The 21,815-nt window shown below is 54.8% G+C and overlaps 1 protein-coding gene across 1 annotated transcript; it reads left to right on the forward strand.

The window, feature by feature from the left end:
• The first annotated feature begins 4,964 nt into the window (after window positions 1-4,964).
• VRTN (vertebrae development associated) lies at window positions 4,965-8,038 on the forward strand. The gene has a single exon (XM_013940967.2). The coding sequence runs from the start codon at window positions 4,965-4,967 to the stop codon at window positions 6,990-6,992; it is 2,028 nt and encodes a 675-aa protein (XP_013796421.1). The 3' UTR covers window positions 6,993-8,038.
• Window positions 8,039-21,815: the final 13,777 nt, after the last annotated feature.

Here is a 21,815-nt window from a genome sequence, read left to right on the forward strand (position 1 = left end):
CGCTGTGGAGTGGCAGGGTGCTGTGCTGTGAGGTGTCCAGGTGCTGTGGGCAGGGGTAGTGTGGTGGGCGCTGTGGGGTGTCAGGGTGCTGTGGGGCAGGGGTGGTGTGGTGGGTGCTGTGGGGTGTCAGGGTGCTGTGCTGTGAGGTGTCCAGGTGCTGTGGGCAGGGGTAGTGTGGTGGGCACTGTGGGGTGTCAGGGTGCTGTGGGGCAGGGGTGGTGTGGTGGGCGCTGTGGGGTGTCAAGCTGCTGTGGCGCAGGGGTGGCAGGTGCTGTGGGGTGGTAGGTGCCATGGGGTGGCACAACACTGTGGGGTGGTGTTGTGGGTGCTGTGGAGTGGCAGGATACAGTGGGACAGGGACGGCAGGGTGCTATGGGCTGGAGGCACTGGGTGCTGTAGGGTGGCAGGGTGCTGTGTGGTTGCAGAGTGCTGTGGGGCAGGGCCAGCATGGTGCCCTGTGCTGCGGCTGGGGGGGTGCCGTGGGGCAGCAGGGTGCTCTGGGCTGGGGCTGGCAGGTCACTGTGGGGCAGGGGTGGCATGGTGCTGTGGGGCAGCAGGGTGCTGCAGGGTGCTGTGGGTTAGCTGGGTGCTCTGGGCCGGGGCTGGCAGAACGCTGCAGGCAGGGGCGGCAGGGCGCTGCGGGGCAGCAGGGTGCTGTGGAGCGGCAGGGTGCCACGGGGTGGCAGGGTACTGTGTGGTGGCAGGGCACCTCGAGGCAGCAGGGTGCGGCGGGGCAGCGGGACGCTGCGGGACGGCAGGGCGCCGTGGGGCGCAGCCTGCCGTGGAGCAGCAGGGCAGCAGGGCGCTGCGGGACGGCAGGGTGCCGTGGGGCGCAGGGTGCGTGGGGCAGCGGGGCAGCGGGACGGCAGGGCGCCGGGTGCGGCAGCGGTGCGGGCGGGGGCGGCGCGGGCCCTTTAAGCGGCGCGGTCCGGGGACAATGGCCATTATCACTTTAGCTTTGGAAGTGACCCCCGGCCCGGCGGCTTTCATGTGGGCCGGGGCGCGCGGGGATGGCCCGCTTCCTGCGGGGGAGGGGAGCGGAGCGAGGGGAGGGGCGGCCCTGCACGCGGCCGCCCGCTCCCGAGGGGTCACTCCGGGCCTGACACCGGGCCGCGGCGGCGGCGGCGGCGGCGGCGGCGGGGCCGCTGCGCTTCCTGCCGCCGCCCTTAAATGTGCGGCGGGCCGAGGGCGCGGGCAGGGCGCGACCCGGCGAGCCAGGTGAGTGCGGCCCGGCCGGGGCTGCCCTGCCAGCGGGCACGGAGCAGGGCGCCGTCGGGGCCGGCACCCTCCCTCCCTTTCCCTCCGGTCGCCCCGAGGGCTGCCGCGGGCCCGGCCCCGCCGCCGCCGGCGGCACCCTGCCCGGCGGCCCGCGCGGGGGCTGCCCGCCCCGGGCGGAGCGCCCCGGCCTGGCCCGGCCCGGCCCGGGAAGGCGCCCGGCGCGGGGCGCGGCCCGCCCGAGCCGGCAGGCAGGCGCCTCGCCGGCCGCTCAGCGCCCACCCGGGGCGGGCGCGGGGCTCCTCCGGCCGCCTCTTCCCCCCCGTGGCCGTTCGTGCCTCCGTGCCCTAGACGGCAGGAACAGCTTCAGGTGCTTCAACCTGGCTCCCGACGAGTGCTAAAGACTCCCCTCGGTCCCACCTGAGCTAAGGCCGCTGGAAAAAGCTGGGACCTGGCCACATGAGGTTGGCTCCTTTCTGTTTGAGAAAGCCGTTGGGGCAGTGGAGGTGTTTATGGGTGTGTTAAACGAATGGGGCTGTTCACATTTCTTAAGGCTGTTGTCAGGTGCCACTTATGCTCAAGCAGTAAATTCCCCTTCCAACAAGACAAGTCTGAAACCAGACTTAACTGTATCGATTTGGTCTTGATTAATGCAGGTCAGCTGTTCTTCTCTTTCCATATAAGTGTTACCCTGTTTCTAGGCTTCTGTAGAAATGCAGACATTAGTTTATTGGAGCATGCTTTTTCTTGCTGCTTGGCCCATTAGCACTGTTTGCCACCTAAAATCCCAAGAGAGCTCTAGTATGGTGGTATTTCCAGCATAGACAGTTTCCTGAGATTCCCTTTTTTTGAGCTTCCCTTGTGCAGCTGTGGTGATTCAAATGTTTTCCTTTCAAACCAAAGCCTTTACTCTGATGATAGCTTGAGAGCCTCACAGCTGGGGGCTCAGAAACAAGAAATAGCTACTTAGCTGAGCATACAGTAGCACAGGCACTTTTGTTCCTGTTACTCCCTCCAGAGTAGCAAAACTGTTTCTGCAAGGGCTTTGGGATGGGCTGCAGAGACTGCCTGCCCTTTTCCTAGGACCATGGGCTGAAGTTTCTTGGATTCCTTCTGGCCGGGGAGTCTTCTGGGCTGGCTTGGGGAACTTGCACTACTGGATGCCACCAGACCATCAGTTTAGGTGAGGGAATGTGTTCTGCAAGTGCTTGCTTATCTGCTACAATGCAAAAGTGGCCAGGTTAGCTAAAACCACCTTTATCAGTGGTGAAAAGCTCATTTGGTTGCCTTGGTGCTCAGGCAGTCTAGGGAGCACTTGTCTGTCGTGTTCAGCTGGCTCTGCTGGGGGTGTGCATAGAAAATACTCACTTCAGATGGCTCTCTATATTGAGAGCTACTAGGTTTGATTTGGCGATGAACCAAGCCCTTAGCTTAGCAGTGTCTGACTTAACTGTGCTTCTGGCATTTCTGACATACCTGGGCCCCTCTCCAAGCACCCCAGAGAAACTCCTGAGGTAGTGTGGACTGAGGGTTTTGCTTTAGGATTGTCTTAGAGATCCTGTTGCTCAGGCTCTGGGCAGCAGGAGCTGATAATGGCATTAAGCATGTAGGGTTACTGCTGAAGAAAGTTATATGCATCCAGCTCTTCCTTTCCCCCCCCCCCAAATATAAGGGGGTGGGAAATGCCCATCAGGCCGTAAAGACCAAATGTGTTCCTGGTGCCCCTTGGCATTGGGATGAAAGGCATCCTCTCACCCCTTCCAGGGGAGCAGCTTGTGTTGGCTTTTCCTTGCCCTTGTGGTAGGAGCAACATGCTCAGCCTGGCTGTGTGGGTTGAAAGGGGAGGCTGCTGCAGCAGTGGGATGTCACAAGCCCTGAAAGGGTTTGGCAGGCCATGGAGATTGAGGACTTGAGATCTGCCTGTACTTGTAGCTCTCTTCCTAGCCGTGTGTACTGAGCAATCCTGTTGTTTCTGCTTATCAGGCACATGTTGTTCACTATTGGCTTAATCAAAATGTTGCTCTACAGAATAAATCTCTGTGAACCCCCAGGAGAAGAAAACACAGACCTGGCCCCAAGTATCAACCACAAACTCACTTGGACCAGAATTATAGGACAAGTCTATCTCTGCTTCACAGCTTTGGCCCTTCTATATTGTTTCTCTGATATCTGATGCATCACAGATGTGAGAACAGCTGTAAGAGAGGGCTCTGATTTCTGCACGCCAACCTAAAGGAGACCATGGAGGAACTTGGAATAGGGGAAGGGAATTGACTTGGTGACTAGCTGTGGCCTCATTAAAGACAAGGGTCAATAATAGCACAGAGGCCTCCTTGCAGTGAACTAGCCTGGATGCGGCAGTGTGATGATTTAGCACCTTGTTTCATTTGGTGTTTGGTCACAGCCAGGGATTGTAGATGTTAGAGCAGTGGTAATACTATCTTCAGTAGGGCACATGACTGAGAGTCAGGAAAGCTCAGGCAGAATCTTTGTTTTACCTCAAAACTGTTGCTTTTCCTGCCTGATGCTGCTGTTTCCCCATCTCCTTGCAGAGTTGTGGGCGTAAATGATACCCATGAAGTGTTGTGAAAGGGTGGGCCTTCAGCAGGGATATGAATAAGGTAGCCTGGCTACAAAGTGACCTGCATGTTGGAGATGGCACATGAAGAGGCAGAGCTATCTGTTAGCAGAAAATGGACAAGAACGGGCTGCCCTGCTGAGTGAAGTGGTGGTCACTGGGAGCAGGGCTGATGGGAAAGGGAGAAGCTGGGCTGGCAGGGGTGAGGACCCTGACCTTGTTATTGTGGTGAAGTGCTGAAGAAGGATGCACTGATGGAGCTGGTCCATTGGGTAAGGAGCTCCTGGAATGGTCGGGGCAGGGATGCATGGGTGTTGGGACCAAAGTCAACAAGGAGAGGATGCAGAATTGGACCTTTGGGTTGTCTGAGTGGGAACTGGCCTGCAGAAGGAAAAGGGAGGACAACATTAGGACAGGTAGGGATGGGGAGGGAAGGGAGCTTCATGCAGCTTCTGAATACCCACCCAGCAACCACATGTGCTTCATCTGCACTGATGGGTTGCCTGGGAGTGAGCTCCACCTGGGGTGCACCAAGGCTTCTCTGCTTCCCCCATTGACAGTGCTTTTAGCGGCAGCCTCCTCTTGCCCCTTCTCCCTGGCTGGTGGTTGTGTCTTTGCTGAGCAGCAAGTGACATCTAGTGTCAGCTCAGGTAACAATAACGGCTTGGGTTGGTTAGGACTGTTCATCCCATCTTTGTTTTTCTGTGATAGTTGTCATAGAAGCACAAAATGGTTGCAGCTGCAGAAATGGCTCTGTGCCCTGCTTTGAGGAAGGGAGAAAGCTCCTTGCTCCTTCTGTTGGACTTATCACCTGAAGTCAGCTTCTTCCATGCCTTGAGCAATCCTGCATGGTGTTACTGTCACAGATGGGTTCCTATAGAGGCTCCTTCATCCCAGACAAGTGTGTCTGGAGGCTGTGTGCCATGCATACTGCCCACAGGAGGTCACTGGAGAGCAGGTGGAGCTGGTGTCCCTGTCCCAGGTCTGCTTGTGGGGACTTGGGCTTCCTCCTTTGCCCTGGGGATGGGGGAGAGCAGAGGCCTTTTCCCCCTCCTGACTCCCCCAACCTTCCTGGCCCTTGGGAAGGAGCTAGTCCTGAAGGCCTGGCCTCTGGCAGTCTGGAGCTTGCACTGTCTTGATCTCCAATGACTTCTTTTTGCCTTCCTTCAGGATGATCCAGCGGCACCAGCTGGTGCAGTCTGTGCTGCAGGAGCTTCAGGAAGCCACTGAATGCTTTGGTCTGGAGGGCCTCACCAGCGCTGTGCTGGAGGCTGAGAGGACCCTGTCGTCTTTCTCCCTGCCTGGTTATTGTGGGAGGCAGTTCCAAGAGGAGCTGGAAGTTGACTGCATAGCCAGGAGCCTCTATCCTGAGGATGCCCCGAGCAACATGCTGCCTCTGGTTTGCAAAGGAGAGGGGAACCGCCTTTTTGAGGCAGCCAGTGTGCTGCTCTGGGGCAACCCCAGCCTGAGCCTGGAGCTGCAGGTGCGTACGGTGGTGGAGATGCTGCTACACAAACAGTACTACTTGAATGGCATGATTGACTCCAAAGTGATGCTGCAGGCTGTCCGCTACTCCCTCTGCACTGAGGAATCCCCAGAGATGACCAGCCTCCCCATGGCTATCCTGGAGGCTATCTTTGATGCAGACATCAAAGCTACTTGTTTTCCTGGCACCTTTGCCAACATGTGGCATGTCTATGCTCTTGCGTCGGTACTGCAGTGTAACATCTACTCTATCTACCCCATGAGCAACTTGAAGATACGGCCATACTTCAACCGGCTTATCCGGCCCAGGAAGTGTGGCCCACGAACCTCCACGCTCCACATCATGTGGTCAGGGCAGCAGCTCTCCAGGCAGGTCTTCAAAGCCCAGTACTTTGTGGCTGTGGTTGGCCTGGAGGAGCTAGAACCCACTACCCCTTTGCCAGAGCCTCCTGTCCAGCCCATGAAGACCCTGGAGCTGCTGAACAGTGACCCCCAGCTGACCTACTCCAACTTGCGTGACAGGTACAGCATTACCAAGAGCACCTTCTACCGCTGGAAGCGCCAGTCTCGTGAACACCGGCAAAAAGCTGCTGCCCGATTTGCAGCCAAACACTTTCTTCAGTCTTGCTTTCAAGAGGGCAATGTAATCCCCCTCCAGCACTTCCGACAAATGTTTCCAGAAATCTCCCGATCCACATACTATGCCTGGAAGCATGAGATGCAGAGTATGGTCAATGGTGATGCCTCTGCCCTGACTGAGGCCCGGGGGTTGCGAGAGCTTCACAGGGATGGCGCAAAAAAGGCTGATGTGGATGAGCCAGCAAATTCAGATGGAAGCTTAAGATCTCGGAGTCCTTCTCTAGACCCCATCCAAGCAGGGATCTTCATGCAAGGAGCTAAATCCTACCTGGAGAAATGCATTTCCATGAACACTCTGGTGCCTTACAGGTGCTTCAAGCGTAGCTTTCCTGGCATCTCCAGGTCCACTTACTACAACTGGCGAAGAAAAGCAATCAAGGAGAACCCAAACTTCAAACCCCCCCAGTCTTCCTTGGATAACCAGAAACCTCTAGTGATAGGAAAGCAATTCCTGCAATTGAAGCCAAGCAGCTTACCTGTTAGGAAGAGGCTGAATGGACACCAGCCAGCCCCCAGGAGTCTCCTGCAGCTCAAACCTTCTCTGCGCTGGAGAAAGCGGCTGCGAGAGATGGCCAAGAGGCAAGTCCAGCAGTGGCAGCTGCCATTCTGCAAGTTCCGTCTGCGCTACCCATCTCTCTCCTCCACAGCCTACTGGTTTTGGAAGGGCAGCAGCTGGGCACTCAACCAGCATCGCCTGTCCTGGACCAGCTCCCGCCAGCCATTGAAACGGGTTACTTCCCTGGTGCCTCAGAGAGCTGAGGCAAGCCTCAAGCCCCAGTTCCAAATGGAGATGGCTACCAAGCGTCTAGACAAGCTAGCACCAGCCACTCCATACAATGCCACCATTTCAGGCTATGCCATGTCAGAAAGAGCCAACAGCCAGATGTTTGTGATGGATGTGATTGCCACTGCCCAGTTCAAGGCACAAGCCAAGCTGTTCCTGCAGCAGCGCTTCGAGTCGAAGACCTTCCCCACCTACAAAGAGTTCAGTGCCCGCTTCCCTCTCACGGCCCGCTCCACCTACTACATGTGGAAGCGTGCCCTGCACGATGGGCTGACACTCGTGGATGCGTGAGCACCACTTGCCAGCTGGCTCGGCCACAGCTTCTCTGCTGATGTGTCCTTTGGCTCTCTGGTCGGGTGTCCGGGCCATAGCCCAATTCTAGCTTTTGTTCCTGTTTGGTTTGGTTTTGTTTTGTTCCTAGTCTCTGGTTTTCTTTTTTGTGTGGCTCGATCAGGTATGAGCATCTGCACAGTGCCCATTTGCAGAAATGGGAGGAGTGGAAAGAAGGCACTGGTCTGTCTGAGGTGCACCAAAGGAGAGGGGCAGAGTGTTTTTTGTCCCCTCCTGGTACTCAGAGGGTGAGCGGGGGAGACAGTCCTGTGCAAGTGTCACAGGATGATGTCAGGCTCTAGTCTGTATTTGAGACAGGACTTGAAGGCCTCTCTGCCTTGGGCATGTGCTTGAATGAGTAATATGGATGTGCAGAACCAAGCATGGAGGTGCCCAGCCTCCCCTCAGCAAGCACAGTAGCATTGATTGAACTGTGGGTGAGGAGAGATCTCAGAGGGCCCAGCTTTAGGGGAGCAGCATCTTTGATCTGCTTGTACTCCTCTTAGCTAATGAGAGAATAAAGGCTTAACTTAGGGTCAGCACTGATGTTGGCTTGGTTTTCTGGCTTTTAATACCTGCCTCTGATTGCCCTGATCTGGTCCCTCTGGGGAAGAGGCTGGTAGAGGAGGGGATTTGCTCTTGTCCTCATTGTAGTCTGCTGGGAATACGTTAGGTTCCCTTGCTAAGCTGGGAGCCGGTATCCTTTGTAGATGCTGGAGAAACTGTCCCTGACCCTTCTGCTCTTGTAGCAGTAACCTCTTTCATGTGAACCTTAAGGCAGATGCCATCTGTGAGAAAGTTATTTCCTTTGGCTCTCTTCCCAGCTGCTTCAGAGAATGTGTCAGCCTACTGTGGGGTAGAGAGACCAAAGCTTGTGGGTCCAGTGTCCCTGCTTTCCCTGAGCCATACTGCAAGTTGAATGCAATGTGGGTGTCTCCTTACAGCAAGCCTATGGTAAACATGGGTGCATACATCTGACTTGTAAGAATTTAAAGCAATAAAGACTCTTCCACTCCTAGTCCTGTGTGGTGTCTCATTCTTGCATTTGTCCTTTTGCGGCAAGGTTTTTCCCCTCCCTGTCTGTTTTTTTTAAAATTTGCCTGTAGGCAAAGTGACCCACTTGGAGCAGAGAGGGCCTGTGTGCACCTTAGCCTGTGCTACTGTGAGGTCCTTTCCTGCTTACTCAGACTGGCAAGGTCACATGGGGACCATCTGTTTGCCAAAGGCTGCCTCTAGGAAAGGCAGGGCTGGGGATGACAACTGCCTGGCTTGGGTTGCTTCTCCAGTTGCTACTCCTTGCCCCTGGGCTGTAGGGCCTTGCTGGGCTGTGCCAGAGCTAAACAGCCAACCAGCGCACCATGAGTGTGTCTCTGCACAAGGGTCTCCTGTGGAGAGCAAGCGGGCGTAGGTCTTGACCGCTACTGTAGGCCTAGCGCTGGGATGGGAGGAGGCTGCTGGCTGCTGTCTGGGTGAGGATGTGATGGGGCAGAGGCGTAGAGTGCTGTACGGTGCTCTAGAGGCCTGGCAGGGGCTGTGCTGCCCCCCTGCAAGAGGCCAGGACCTGTGTTGCAGGTCAGAGGTGCAGCTGGGGGCAAGTGGGCACAGTTCTGTGCTGTGGCAGCAGTGTTGGTGGCTGCAAGGGCACAGTGGTGATGTTTGATATTTTGGGGTGGCCCTGCCCCTCGGTGGAAGTGCTGCACCTGAAGGCTGAAACCTGCTGTCTGCACCTCTGCCCTGACAGCATCTCGGGGTGCAGGGCTGTGGGATCTCCCTGCCTGCCTGGGCTCCTCTGGGGGGTCTCTGCAGTGGGTTATCAGATCTCTCTGGGACCCTCCAAAAAGCCTCAATGCATGAGCTCCCCTGGCCCATGTGCCAGGTCTCTGTGCCCACCCCTGATGGCTGGGCAGTTTGGAGCTGTAGGGGGTCAGGGGCTGCTCCCCTGGAGTGGGCTGCCACCCAAGGCGGGCTGCAGCAGTGTGGTGTCTGCCCTTTGCAGAGGGGCCCTTCCCTAGTGGAAGGGAGCCTAGGGGCAGGCTGAGCTCTGTGCCTGCCTGCACCATCTGGGACTCCTCCAGGGCTGCCACTGCTGCTGCCAGAGGAGCAGGGCTGGCTTTCGTCTGGGCTCCAGCTCATCTTGTTGGCTTGTAGCAGGCTGCAGGGAGTCAGAGCATGCTATGAGTGTGAGGGGGGGGCCTTGCTGGTCCTGTGTCTGCAGTTTACAAGATCAGCCCCAAAGGCTTGGTGTGACAGGGTTGAGTGGCCTCCCACTCTCAGGTCGTTGCAGAGGGAGTAGGAGCTTTGATGACCTTGTTAGGAGCTGAGGTGCAATAAACCCCACTGGTCTTGCTTCCAGATGATTTGTTTTTCTTCTCTCACACATCTGGCTCTAACACCCTGCTCCCTGGGACCCCTCACAGCCTGCTGCAGCCCAGTCCTGCTCCTGACATAGTCTGGCTTCACCCGCCCTGAGCCTCACAGGCAGAGGGGACCTGTGGTGAAAGCCCTGCTGGGCTCTCTTCTGCATCAGCCTACAAGAGAAATGGATGCTCAGGGTAGTCCTGGGGCCTGAGCTGTGTGATGGGGCAGCCCCAGAGTAGTAGTGCTGAACTAGTTGGGCATCTCTTAAGAAACCATTTAGCTCCTTGTCACTGGTGCCAGTGGGCTGCTCTGTTGGTCCTGGGAGTGGTAGCGATGTCAAGCTCTTACTACCACCAATTCCCTCCCTCCATCCCAGAAAATCCACAGTGGAGAAAAGGACCTGGGAGTCCTGGTACCCAGTACCAGCCGGGTACTGGCTGCGCTGTCCCAGAAGGATGGGACCCAGGGTGAGGAAGGAGCCCGCTGTGCCCACCAGGCTGGGGACTTAAGGGGGAACAGCCTCCCCTGGTGTGCCAGAAAGGCACGTGGGACTTGGTGGTGGGGAGCTCTGCTCCGGCAGAAAGCTCTGCGTGCCCTGGCTCTGTGTGCTGGGGAGTAATTGTAGTAATTAGCTCCTAGTGACTTCTCACCAGTGAATTCCTCCAAGGGAGTGAGCTGGTAATTACTCCAGAGTGATTATCCGTGTCTGTAAACTGCTGGGGGCTGGGAGATCAGCTGTTTTCCGCTGCAGCTGTGAAACCTGGCATGAAATCTGTGGAGTGGTGGTCTCCCTCTGCTAAGCCAAGAGCGGAGAGGGTGGGTGTGCTGACCCACCGGTACTAACCTGGGCCCAGCTCAGACAGCCCGGGGTCTGGGGTAGGCGGTCCTCGGGAGCCGTGCTGGGGCTCGGCAGCCATCCGTGCAGGGGAGCCACACCGGGGGCAGACTCTACGTGGGGTGCAGGTGCGGGCTGAATCTCTCCTGAGTGCTGTCCTCGGGCTTTTTTCCCTCTGCCCTCCGCCACTTCCTTGCAAAACATTTCTGAAGAGCCCTGGGGGAGATCTGTGTGATGTTTTTTCTGCCCTTAGCTTGAACCTGCAGATCTTACTGCCCCTGTGGATGGCACATCATGTGGCAGTAGTACTTGTCCCTCTCAGGAGTTATGTGCCCTTACGCTTGTCTCCCCCCATGCCCTGACAGGGGGCAGGAGAGGCGCCCGCGGGCCAGCTCGGAGGCTGGTAGCGGGGAACAGCAGGGCCGTGGCAGGGTCCCTGCTGGTTTGCGCTGATGAAAACTCAGGCTTTTCCTCTGTGCCCACAGGCTGCAACATGTGCTTCGGGCTCCTTGCCAGCACTGGGGCAGCCTGGCACAGAGCTGCCTCTCAGGATGGTGAGGAAACTTTAAAAAAAACGGGTAAAACGCTCCCAGACTGGCAGCATCCGTCCCTGCCACGCTCAGCCTGTGCGTGGCGCTGGGGTTTCCCATCTTGCCTTTGCGTATTTACAAAACACTTGCTGTGCTCCCTGCACCTCTCTGGCTGCGTTCGCCCCTGGGTTTCCCCCCCTGGGTTTCCTCTGCCGCTGTCTCGGCGCAGTGGGTCGCTGCGAGAGCCACTCTCGCCCTGCCGCCCGTGGGACCCTCCTGGCCCTGTTCCCGCCCGGGGACCGTCCCTGCTCCTGCCGCGGCATTTTAGGGCCCGTCCCGTCCACAGGGGCGCGGACGTGATCAGTGGCGGGTGCTTGTGATTTATTGAGGTAGTTTGTGGCTGAGTAGAGTCTAATTGGGGGGAAAAACATAGCCCGCTATTTATACCCGTCACACTGAACTCCCATTGCGCTGACGGGAGAGAGATGAATTTCAAGCAGTCCCAGCTGCTCCTCACTTTGCTGTCAGACGTGGGCCCATAAATCTCTCCCTTCACATGTGTGGAATAAGATTTAGTCGAAGTGTCACCTGAAATCCCTCACAGGCTCGTGCTTCAAAATGCCAACCCCAGCAAAGACAGAAATGAAAACAGTAAAAGGAGATTAAAATGCGGAGGCTTGGGGGGCTGCAAAGCCCGCGGAGAGGAGCCCTGCTGCCTGCCTGTGATTTAGGGCTGCGCTCAGCCGCTAGCTCGCCTAATTCTCTTTCATCCGCCTGTGCCATGTGACGCCGGCCGGGGCAGGCAGCCGCAGCCGAGATCCGGCGACACGGCGCGTGTGGGGCCACGCGGCTGGCGGGCGCCGTGTCCTGGTGCCGCGGGCAGGGGCGCCAGGCGGAAGCGGCGGGGCGCGCGGCGGGGAGCCGTGCCGCGGGGACACCCTGCGGCATGCCTTCGGCAGCAGCACCCCGGGCGCCCTGGCACAACAGCCCGGCGGTGCCTGCCGGCCACGCGCCTGCAAGTGACAGCCCAAACCTCTCTGGGTTGGGGCGAAAGCAGCATCAGCCGGGTGGAGAAACAATTTTTTAGGGAGCAAAGGTAGATGCCAGCTGGAGGAGTCAGAGGATCATCCCTGCAATAAAACGAAACTGTTGAGCGGATGACCGCTCATTTCTGTTAAACGGGGATGTTAAACGCGCCAGCTAGCAGGATAGTAAGTCTGTGTAATAAACCAGGTGACTCCAAATGACTTAATGACTGATAATGGTCTGCAGTTTGTGAAAGGCTCCTCCGAGTGATGCTCCTTAGGGCAGAGCAGGAGCTTTGCAGCGGCTGAGGTGGGCAACGGGCCTCTGTTTCGCAGCCGCTCCTTCTATGAGCTCTAATATCCAGACAGTGGCTCCCACTGTCTTGAAATCCAGCATGCGGTCAGCCTAGTAGTTGAAAATTGGTCCATTAGAACAAGAGGTTTCCTAAACACCATCTTCATAATGGAAATTGTCTCTTTACGAAGCGACTTGGTTCCTCTTGCGGTCCTTGTCACCTTGCCCTACCCAAGCCGTGGTGCCCCCTCCCGCGGGTGGTGCTGTGCTGCCCTGGCTCCGAGCGCCGCCGCAGCCTGCGCGAGGGCTAGCAGCACGGCCCAAGCTCTACCCGTGAGTCCAGGGGGGAGGCTGCTCGCAGGATGCCCTCGCGCAGCTGTGGGGGCAGTTTGCAGGTACTAGGGCTGGGTGACCCAGCGCAACAGCACCCATGTGCTTGCGGTGCCGCCGGCACAGTTTGTTCCACCTGAGCAAGGTTTTGGGCATTTGACTGGGGTGTTAGCTCAAGTGCAGCTTTGCCTCCAGGTTTTGTTTTGCACAGATAGCTGGTTAGTCAGTGCGGAGAGCAAGTAATGTTAATTTAAAAAACCTTTTGAGGTAGTAGAAAAGGTTGGAGATTGCAACAAGGCTCCTTGTGCTTTGCTAGGACCGTCAGGATGGAGATGTATCAGTGGCAGGAGGACAGAAATGTCAGTGCCACCATTCAAAACTGTTGCTGAGCTGACAAGCATGAGAGCAATTAATTATGAAGAAAATCTATGTTAGAAAAATGAGAAGAAAAAGGAAAACGAGGATCTTCTGGATCACTCCTTGCCACCATAGGCAAATCTCCTGCATACACCCCTCCACAGGTCCAGGCTAGGGCAGCTGGAGTTGTTTCCCACTTGTGGCAATGCAGCTCCTGAGTCGAGAGTGCTTTTCCTTGCTGGTGCCCCCCCAGGTTGTTTACAGAGAACAAATCTTTGTTCTGGGGTCTACACCAGCCACCACCAGCCTTGCTGCTCCCCCATCTCCTAGACACCCCTCTGCCTCCATCCCATTAAAATCTGTCTCTCCTGCACTGGAGTATCCTGGAGTTCAGCTGTGGCCCACCACTGACTTGACATTGTCATTCATGAATATTATTGCTGAAGCAATTTGCCCATTAAATCTTAACATCAGATCTGCCTTCTCTGCATTGCAGTGATGACTCAGGTCAGACTGGGGTTAATGCTTGGATCCTTTTTTTTCTTGGTCGCTGCCAGCTGAGGAGCAGGAGTTCCCACTGGTAATTCCTAATAACATCTCCTTGCATATCGTACTGTACAATTTCATCGCATCTCCACTGCTCCTGTCTTCAAGGTTGCCCTTTTTTTTTTACTCTTACTCTGTATTTCTAAACCCTCCTGAATTTGTCTCATTAGCAAATGTCACCAAAACACCTCTCCTTTCTATGCCAACTTGCTAATGAAAATATGGAATAATATCAAACCTTACACTGACCCTCAAGGATCCAAAAGATCATCTCATAAAATATTAATAACCTGTTAATATCTACCTTAGCATTCTTGAACCAGCCCCTACCTGACAACTGTCTATATAGCACCATACCAGCAGTTTGGCTGAAGCCCAGATATTACATTCCCTGCCTTTCCTTTATCTAGAAAACAAATGAGATGATGTGTAATGTTAGTCTGACACAATCTACATCTGGAAAATGCCTGACAAAAAGAGAACTCAAAAAGCACTTCTAGAAGGACAGAATCCCATCTTTCTGGCCCAATACTGTCAAGAGTTTACTGTCTACACATAGACTTTGGTATATTACTTTGAGGATGACATTTTGGCAGATATTGCATTTATTTGCATGCAATTTCTCCTTCCTTATCTCCTTCCATTCCCCCCTTTCCCAACCATCCTCCTTCATTTCCACAGCTTGAAAGGACATGCCTAGCCAAAGTCAGACATTCAAAAATAAATAGCTATACCTTGCTAGCACCTTTCCCATGCTGTCAGCCCGGGGTGCTGTGGCAGGACCGGTCTGAGCGGCAGCCCGGTGGCACACAGCGGGGAGGGAAGGGGGTGCCGGTCTGGGCCCCAGGTCTCTCCCTCAGCTGCTCCGGGCGAGGATGGAGGAGCTGAGCCTTCGCCGCGCAGCTCACAGAGCTCACACATGCCTGGGGCCTTCAACGATACAGCGGCCTTCTTCAGTACAACCTTTCTGTGTGTTCGTGGCTTATAAAGAGTTAACATATGATAACTAGATTTAACATGCCTGTAGCACATTTGAATCATATATAGTGCAGGTGATTTTAAGCACATTGCTTAAGGCAGGGGAGTAGTTAAGAGTACATATATTGGGCATTTTTGACCTAATGAGCTCCGTAACAATTGTCCAGCCATCAGTGAAAACCCAGAGAGTCGAATAACCCTTCTCAGGATTTACAGACAGCCTTCCTACCATGGCTGGTGCTGGCATAAATGAAGGCTTAAAGGAAAGCTAAGCAGCACTTGTCTGTGAACCGCAGAGCTCGCTGGTCTAACAGAATAGCTTTTCTTTACAAAATTAAAGCTTGGCTGACAGAGGTAATCGTGTCACTGTAATACACTCAGACTTCCATAAGACACTGGATTTGGTTCTGCATGACATTTTGACTAAGAAATGAGAGTGATTTAAAATTAAGACAGCAAACACCGAATGGATTAAAAACCAGTTAAGTGGTAAGTCTCCAAAGTAAAGAGAGAGCCACTATGGAGCAGGGGAACTTCTATTGGGAGGCCCCCTGGGTGAGATCTGGACACGAATTATCAAACATTTTTGTTCATGAAGAAAAACATTGACTTTGCATCTGTAAAGTTTGCCACTGACACAAAAGCAGGGGAACAGTAAAGCCCAGAAAAACCAGGTCACCGGTGCAGTGTGATCTGGACTGCCAGGTAGCCCGTGTCCTGGTACAGCCGTCTGCGGTTACACATCTCAGAAATGCAGGCTGTACCGACGGATCAGACCGAGTGTCGTGGGAAGCATCCTAAAGGCTCCAGGGGACATGAGTTAGCTGAGTGCAGCCCTGCAGCCAGAAAAGTCCATAGTGCAAACAGGATGGAGGAGGGTTATATTGTCGGTATCACTGGGCAGTCACCATAGGATACCATGTCATTTTTTGATGTGAAAAATTAAAAAAGCTCAGAGAAACTGGAGAGCTTCAGAAAGGGGCCACCAGGCTGATGGAGCAGTGGGGAAGACGTGCCACGAAAAGGGAAAGATGCTGGCAACTCAACCTGTTTAACTTAGTAAAGATCACAGTGTGTAAAGACCTAGGTGAGGAATGGGAGTTGTGCCCACCTGGTATAACAAGGGCCAAAGGCTGAGAGCAGAAGTGAGACCAGTGCAGACTAGAAATAAGAAGCACATTTTCAACATCAGTAGAAATCAGCCATGTAAGCTGCTTCCCAAAGGCACTGATGGCTTCTCAGTCACTCCCAGTTTGGAAATGGAGATTGGATGTTTTCCCAAAAAGTCACACTCCACTTAAGCTGTGAGAGAGCAGGGGGAAGGATGGATGCCTTTTGTCTGTGCTGGCTGAGCTGCTTGGCAGCGCGTCCCCACTGCGGCCGGAGTGGCCCCCTTAGAGCTGTCACTCTGAGCCATCCTTCGGGCATGCAGCCCTCTCCTGCCCACCCCCTTTGCCAGCGGTGGCCGGAGTCCTTCCCAGCAGAGGGGAAACCCCCACGCAGCTAAACGCTGCCAAATATGCCCTCGCCCGCCGCAGCACTGTGCGCGATGGCCCCTGCCATGGGGGACGGAGCTGTCCCCAGGAGCGGCCCATGAGGTGGTCACCTGCAGTGCGGGGGCTGCTACACAGCCTAACGAACTAGCATTGCTGTTTTTCTAAGAGGAGTAAAAAGCAACAGGTACAAAGAGCTGAAAAACCCATGAAAATGCAGCTGGCGCTGGGTGCATCCACTTTCTCTCCCCATTAGGATGCAGGTCCTGTTGCCTGCAATTTATGTGGGGAAGCTAGCGGCTCCAGGCTGTTGAGAAAGAGATGGGGAAGTGGTGTGCAAGCCTCGCGGTCACTGTGCCTTTCCAGCAGGACTTACTTCATGACTTCCTGCATTAAGCACCCTTCATTTTGCGCAGCTGCCTTTTCCTTCTTTTTATTATTTCTGACACGCAGCCAACAAATAAGAATAAATTATACTACCAGCATCTTCCCCAGCCTGGTTCCTGGTGGCAGGAGTGTCTCAAGAGCAGGGAGCAGTGGGCACCCCCATTGCAGGCTAATTTTCTGCAGCACACAGCAGTGACAGATGCTGGCTGCAGTTAAAATCCAGCTTTGGCCCCCTCTTGCTGCTCAGCTCTGTCTTTGCAGGGGCCTCCAGTGGGGCAGGAAGACAGAGCAACACTTGATCTCGCAGCACAAAGTCTCCACACCAGCTCTGGTGAGGATCTTCACAGCTCTGCCCCCACATGCCCTCCTGTGCGGGACTGTGAGGTGCAAGCGCGGGACCGTGGGAACTTGCTGCGAGCACAGGAGAGTGCAGAGATGTGTCAACAGTGCCAGGTACCGGCCCAGCCTCGCCAGCCCTGCGGCATGGTGTCTTCGCAGCCGCCACAGAGGGAAGGAGGGCAACATGCAGCACTGAAGCTTGCAGACTCTCTGCTGAGAAAAAGAGTGGAAAAATCCCAGCCATGTGGAGCGCTGTGGGATGGAGGGGAGAAGAGAGGCTCCTCCACCGCCGTGTGCAAGCAGATAGCCTCCTGTGTGGCAGCTTATCCTCTTCCTGGCACTGCTGGAGAGGCAGCACCAGCTCCTCTGCTCTGCCCTGGGGAGCTCCTGCACCTTTGGGGTGGGGGGCACAGGCCCTGTCTTGCATAACAACTCCTGTGCCAAGTCAAGCATTTTGGCACTTTTTAGTCCTGAGTCTCTAAAGTCCCTAAACCTGTGACTTGGGAGTATATTTAAGTTAAATTTTTTAGATACATCTTTGAAAGGGCAGCTGCAATTCTCTTGCAAAGCCCTTGACTCTGGGATATGGACCACCAACAGCTGCAAAAAGTAGGTCAACTCAGAGGAGCTGGCACATCTGCAGATGTGGTCCCCAAACATCCCTGAGCCGGGGTGCATGGTGGATGTGAGGGGGAAGTGGGGAAGGGGCTGTGTATGGCCCTTCGGCGTTCGGCACTTGTGGGTACAGGACACCTTGAAAGAGGGAGCTGCCAGCGGCTGCGGCATCTCCAGGGAGAGGAGAGATAATGAGCATCCTGATTTCGCAGCAGCTGATGCCTGAGTGATGGCCCTTAATTGGCTCCTCTCTGTGTAAATCCTCTTTCTCCAGCCCCAGGAGAGATGGCACTGCCACAGTCCCTCCCCCATCTCTCTCTGCTGCAGGCTGCAGGTGGGGAGCAAAGGGGAAAGGATAGGGCAGGTGAATATATTCACTGAGAAATGCTCTTCATTTTGTTTTTTTGTTTGTTTGTTTTTCTACAAGAATAGAAAATTTACCCTGTCTCAGATAATTAGCTATTTCCTTTTTGGATTGCTGTAAGGGGAAAACATTGATTGTGCCATTAAGTGAGGAGAAGGAGTTAGTCTGCTTTTATTTCTGTGTCTCTTTTCTCCCTAGCCTCCAAAGGACATGTAGGGGGACAGAGGCATTTCCGCCCCAGCAGCGTTGGTTGCAATCCTGCCCCTGCTGATGGGCGCTGTCGCAGGTAAGGAGAGGCACCATTCCCCCTCTAAGAAGCTGTGCCTTCCCAGACATATGAAGGTGCCGGGAGCACGCCAGGGATCCATGCCAACACCTTGTTTTGCGCCCCAGGTGTTCACATCGCCCGCCCCAGTGCTGCTGGCCCTGAAGAGTGGGCAGGCTGGGTCCGCGGACAGCTGGACAGGGGAAAGGGAGAACAGCGCTGCAGTGGGCTCCTTCAGCCGAGGACCCCAGCTCGTGGGGCTCCCTCCATGGTGCTGGTGAATTTCAGCTCCCAGAAAATCCCAGGGGTGCTGGGACCTGCAAAAACCGCAGCACTTCATTTCTTCTCCATCCTCTCACCTCATCCCCTGCTCTTCGGGGAAGATGAGATAGATGCAGCATCGCCCTGTTCTCAGCATCCCTCATCACTACTACAAAGCTTGGTATCTGAGCCTGCTTCTGCTTTTCTCCGTGTTAGAGCATTTGCCAAGGGGGATAGTAGCATGAACAAAGCAGGAGGAAGCGTGCAGTGAGAGACGTGGCTCAGATGTATCAGTTGCTCAGATCTGCAGCCAATAAGCCGGTGCTTTTTCTCTTTGGCAGCTTTCTTTTTTGCCGCCTCGCAGAAAGAGGCAGGGTACAAAGACACCTCTGCTCTTGTACCAGCTCCATCAGCCCTCTCCTCTCTCAGGAGGGGGCCACTTCCAAAGGGAAGAGCCTGCTAGAAGGGCTCAACTTGACATTGCAGAGGATATGAAAGGAATCTGACCTGGAAGATGACACATTTTTTGCTTTTAGGAAAAGAGCCCAAAGTCCAATGCAGCACAGACACTCTCTGAACAAAAGCTGCACTTTCAGGCAACTCGTGATGAGCTCCTGGCTCAAACGGGAGTGTCCTCAGGGGCAGGGAGCCCATGGATGATGCAGCCCTGGGGCAATGTCCAGCCCTGGTGAGGAGCGCGGTCCTTCCTGGGCAACACGGTGCAGGGCTGAGCTGCCCCTCAGCGAGCTGGGCCTCCTGCACCTGCTCCACTGCTGCCCCATGCCTCTGGCCAGCGGCCACCCCAAGGCCTGTCCTCACCACCAGGACAGCATCTGGCACATATGGTGCTGCTGCTTCTCACAGGGCTGGTGGAGCAGCCAGAAGGCTGCCAGATGTTTTGCTGGCATGTGAAATGTGAGAGAAGGGTATCTGGACAGGGGCACTGACCCCTGCTGCGGCGAGGTGCAGGGGCTGGGGCTGGGCTTTCCTGTGACTTGCTCTGTTTTCTTCTCTTGCTGTTATGGGTTTGGGACATGGGGCCAAGAGCAGTGGGCAGGAGGGTGCTGTGCCAGAGTAGCCCCGGGGACAAGTGCTAGCTGCTTGGGGGGCAGCAAGCAGAGGGGAGCCTGCCCGCGAGGGGGCTTGGGTGCTGGGCCACTGCTGCAGCCTGCCCTGTGTGGTGAGGGCAGGGCCATGCTTCCCTTTTCACACCCCCTGGCAGGGTTATTAAAAGTTTTTTTTTTTTAAGCTCAAGCAAATTCTGGAGCTTGCATTTTCCCTGACTGCTGTGGCTTGTTGCCTTTTTGCTTCTCTCCGTTCTGCTCCGGGGGTTGCAGCAGACACTGGGCGTCTATAATAAGTTATTCAGCAGCAGTTTCCGTGCTGCTTCCTCAGATTTCAATTTCCACGTGTTTCCCTTCAGGCTGTTTCCAACTAATTCCCTCATTTGCATAATGGCCCCCTTAGGGATGCTCCTGCACAGCCCCCTCCCCCCTTTTACAAGATCATCAGAGATTCAGGCTATTAGCAGAAAACATTCTTTAATTCTGTTGGCCCTTTAACCAAGTCCTTCCCCTTATATTTCCAATTAAAAAAGACAAAGAGGCAAGTTTGGACACTTGCACAGAGCCGAGGGGGCCTGCCTTGGTGAGCCAGTGTGGACTGGGGGCACGCGGGCACCTGCTGCTTGGGGCGGCCCCTCTGCTATGCCGCTGGCAGCTCGCCAGTACCCCTGGAGGAAGCGATCTGGGAGAACTACATATTCGCAGGTGAAGGCAGTTTCTCATTTCCGATTCAGGTCAAGTAGGCTGAACAGTTTTGTCTGGACTTCCTCTTCCCTGGGAGCTGCCACCTGCTGCCAGGCGCCAGGGCTGCTGCACCCTGTGGGAAAGCGCGTCTCGCCTCGCTCTGCAGCTGGCTATGGGGCTCTGCGCTGGCCCTGCTCTGCCTGGGGGGACAGCGCTGGCGGGAAGCATGTAAACAGAAAGGTGGGGATGGCTGCTCTTAGCTAGGAGCCCACTGAGCGGGGAGATATGAGTGGGTCACGTTGTACCTGATGGTACTGGGCCCCACAGAGAGGCTGGGTGCACTTTACTTTTCCTGCCTGCCCCAGTGGTACTCAGACTCACTCCCCTGCGAGTGGAAATATCACAGCAAGCTCCTTTCCACTACAAACAAACCTCAGTGAAGGCTTGGGAAGCCCCTGCAAGGGCAAGAAGTGGTACCTGGAGTGGACTGCAGCGTGGGGTGTGCACCCTCCCACAAGCCCCGACCCCTGCCAACGTGGCCTTTGCACACTCTGTAACTGCATCCAGCTCTGCAGGAGGCTGTATTCATCAACCACATGGTCCTCTGGGTTTTTATCCATGCGCTGACCTTTCTCTGCTGCATGCCCTACTCCAGTTTCACCCTCCTGTCCTCAGCGCATGCAGTACCACGGCACCGGTTCCCACCAGCGTTGAGCATCCAGCCCATGGCTCCTGGCTGCCTGGGACTCTGCCCACACTATGCCTGGGCACCTGGGCATTGCTGCAGGTGAGGTTTGCTTACAACCCCAGGGATGGGTTTACAGCTCAAAGCATGACAATCCCTCTGCTTTTAGTTTGTGCAGCTTAAGAAATTCAGACTTATGATAAAACTCTCCCCTTTTGAACCCCACCATGCTCCCTGTGTGATGAGCCCACTGCAATTCCTGGGGCAGCTCTTTGGCCATTCTCTGTTATTCCTGTCCTGCTCGTTTATTTTCAGGGACAAACAAACCAGGAAGGCTGACTATATGGAGGAGAGGGGAATGAAAACCATCGCCCAACTGCTGGACGAGGTTGCCCCTAGTCTGTCCTCTCCAAGCCACCTCATTTCTTCTGGACACCCTGGTCCTTCCCTGTGAACTCAGTCTCTATTTGCTCCACCCTCATAAGCAAGGTCTGGTTATTCATTCCTGGTGTTCATATTTTTCCAGCCCTCTTTAAGCACATTTTATTTTGCGCTTCTACTATACACAGAGCAGAATGAACGTAAATGATACTCTAGTCTCTCTCTCTGTGTAATTCCTGTCCATCCACACACAGCAAGAGGCCTACATTACCATATTGTTCCCAGCGTTAGCCTCTTGCTGTGATCTACATTGCTGTACATCTCCCTCTGAGTTGCCCAGACACCAGCTGGATTATAACTTCCTTAGGGAACCGCATAAATATCTTCAGGTTTAAGTGTTTTCAGCACTCCTGGAACAGCATGCAAAGCTCACCTCCTTGCTATCCAGCTCCATGTTATTATAAACATATTCTTTTTTTCCTGCTCTTTTATTAGCTCTTCCAAGTTATAAAACATAATGGGAACCTTCAGAATAGCTTCTGAACAGATCTCTGATGTGCTTCTCTCTTTTATGGCTCAAGTACAACAGAAATCGCAGACATTAACATGCTTCTGTAGGATGAAATGTACATTTGAATGACACACAGCTTGAGGAACATGCTGCACCTCTTACAGAGCTGGCTACAGTGTGCACAGAAACCCCAGGAAGAGGGTGAGGGGAATCCAGAATCTGCTTACAGCCTGCTATCCACGGGGAAAAGGAAGAGGCAAGGGGAGGAATGGCCATGGTGAGGGATTATAATGTAGGATATTGGGAGAAAGGTGGCATAGGGAGAGGAAGGATGAGGCTGGGCAGGGCCTTTTAAAGCAAGCACTTTGGGGCAGAGTCATTGCCCTCATATCCACCTCTGAAGCACTTGATGTGTTGCTGACAATACACAAAGAAGCAAAAGTAAGATGTAAGCATGGGTACGTGGTGTTTCCTTGTCAGC

The sequence above is a fragment of the Apteryx mantelli genome, chromosome 4 (assembly GCF_036417845.1).
Source record: "Apteryx mantelli isolate bAptMan1 chromosome 4, bAptMan1.hap1, whole genome shotgun sequence".
Classification (NCBI taxonomy): Eukaryota; Metazoa; Chordata; class Aves; order Apterygiformes; family Apterygidae; genus Apteryx; species Apteryx mantelli.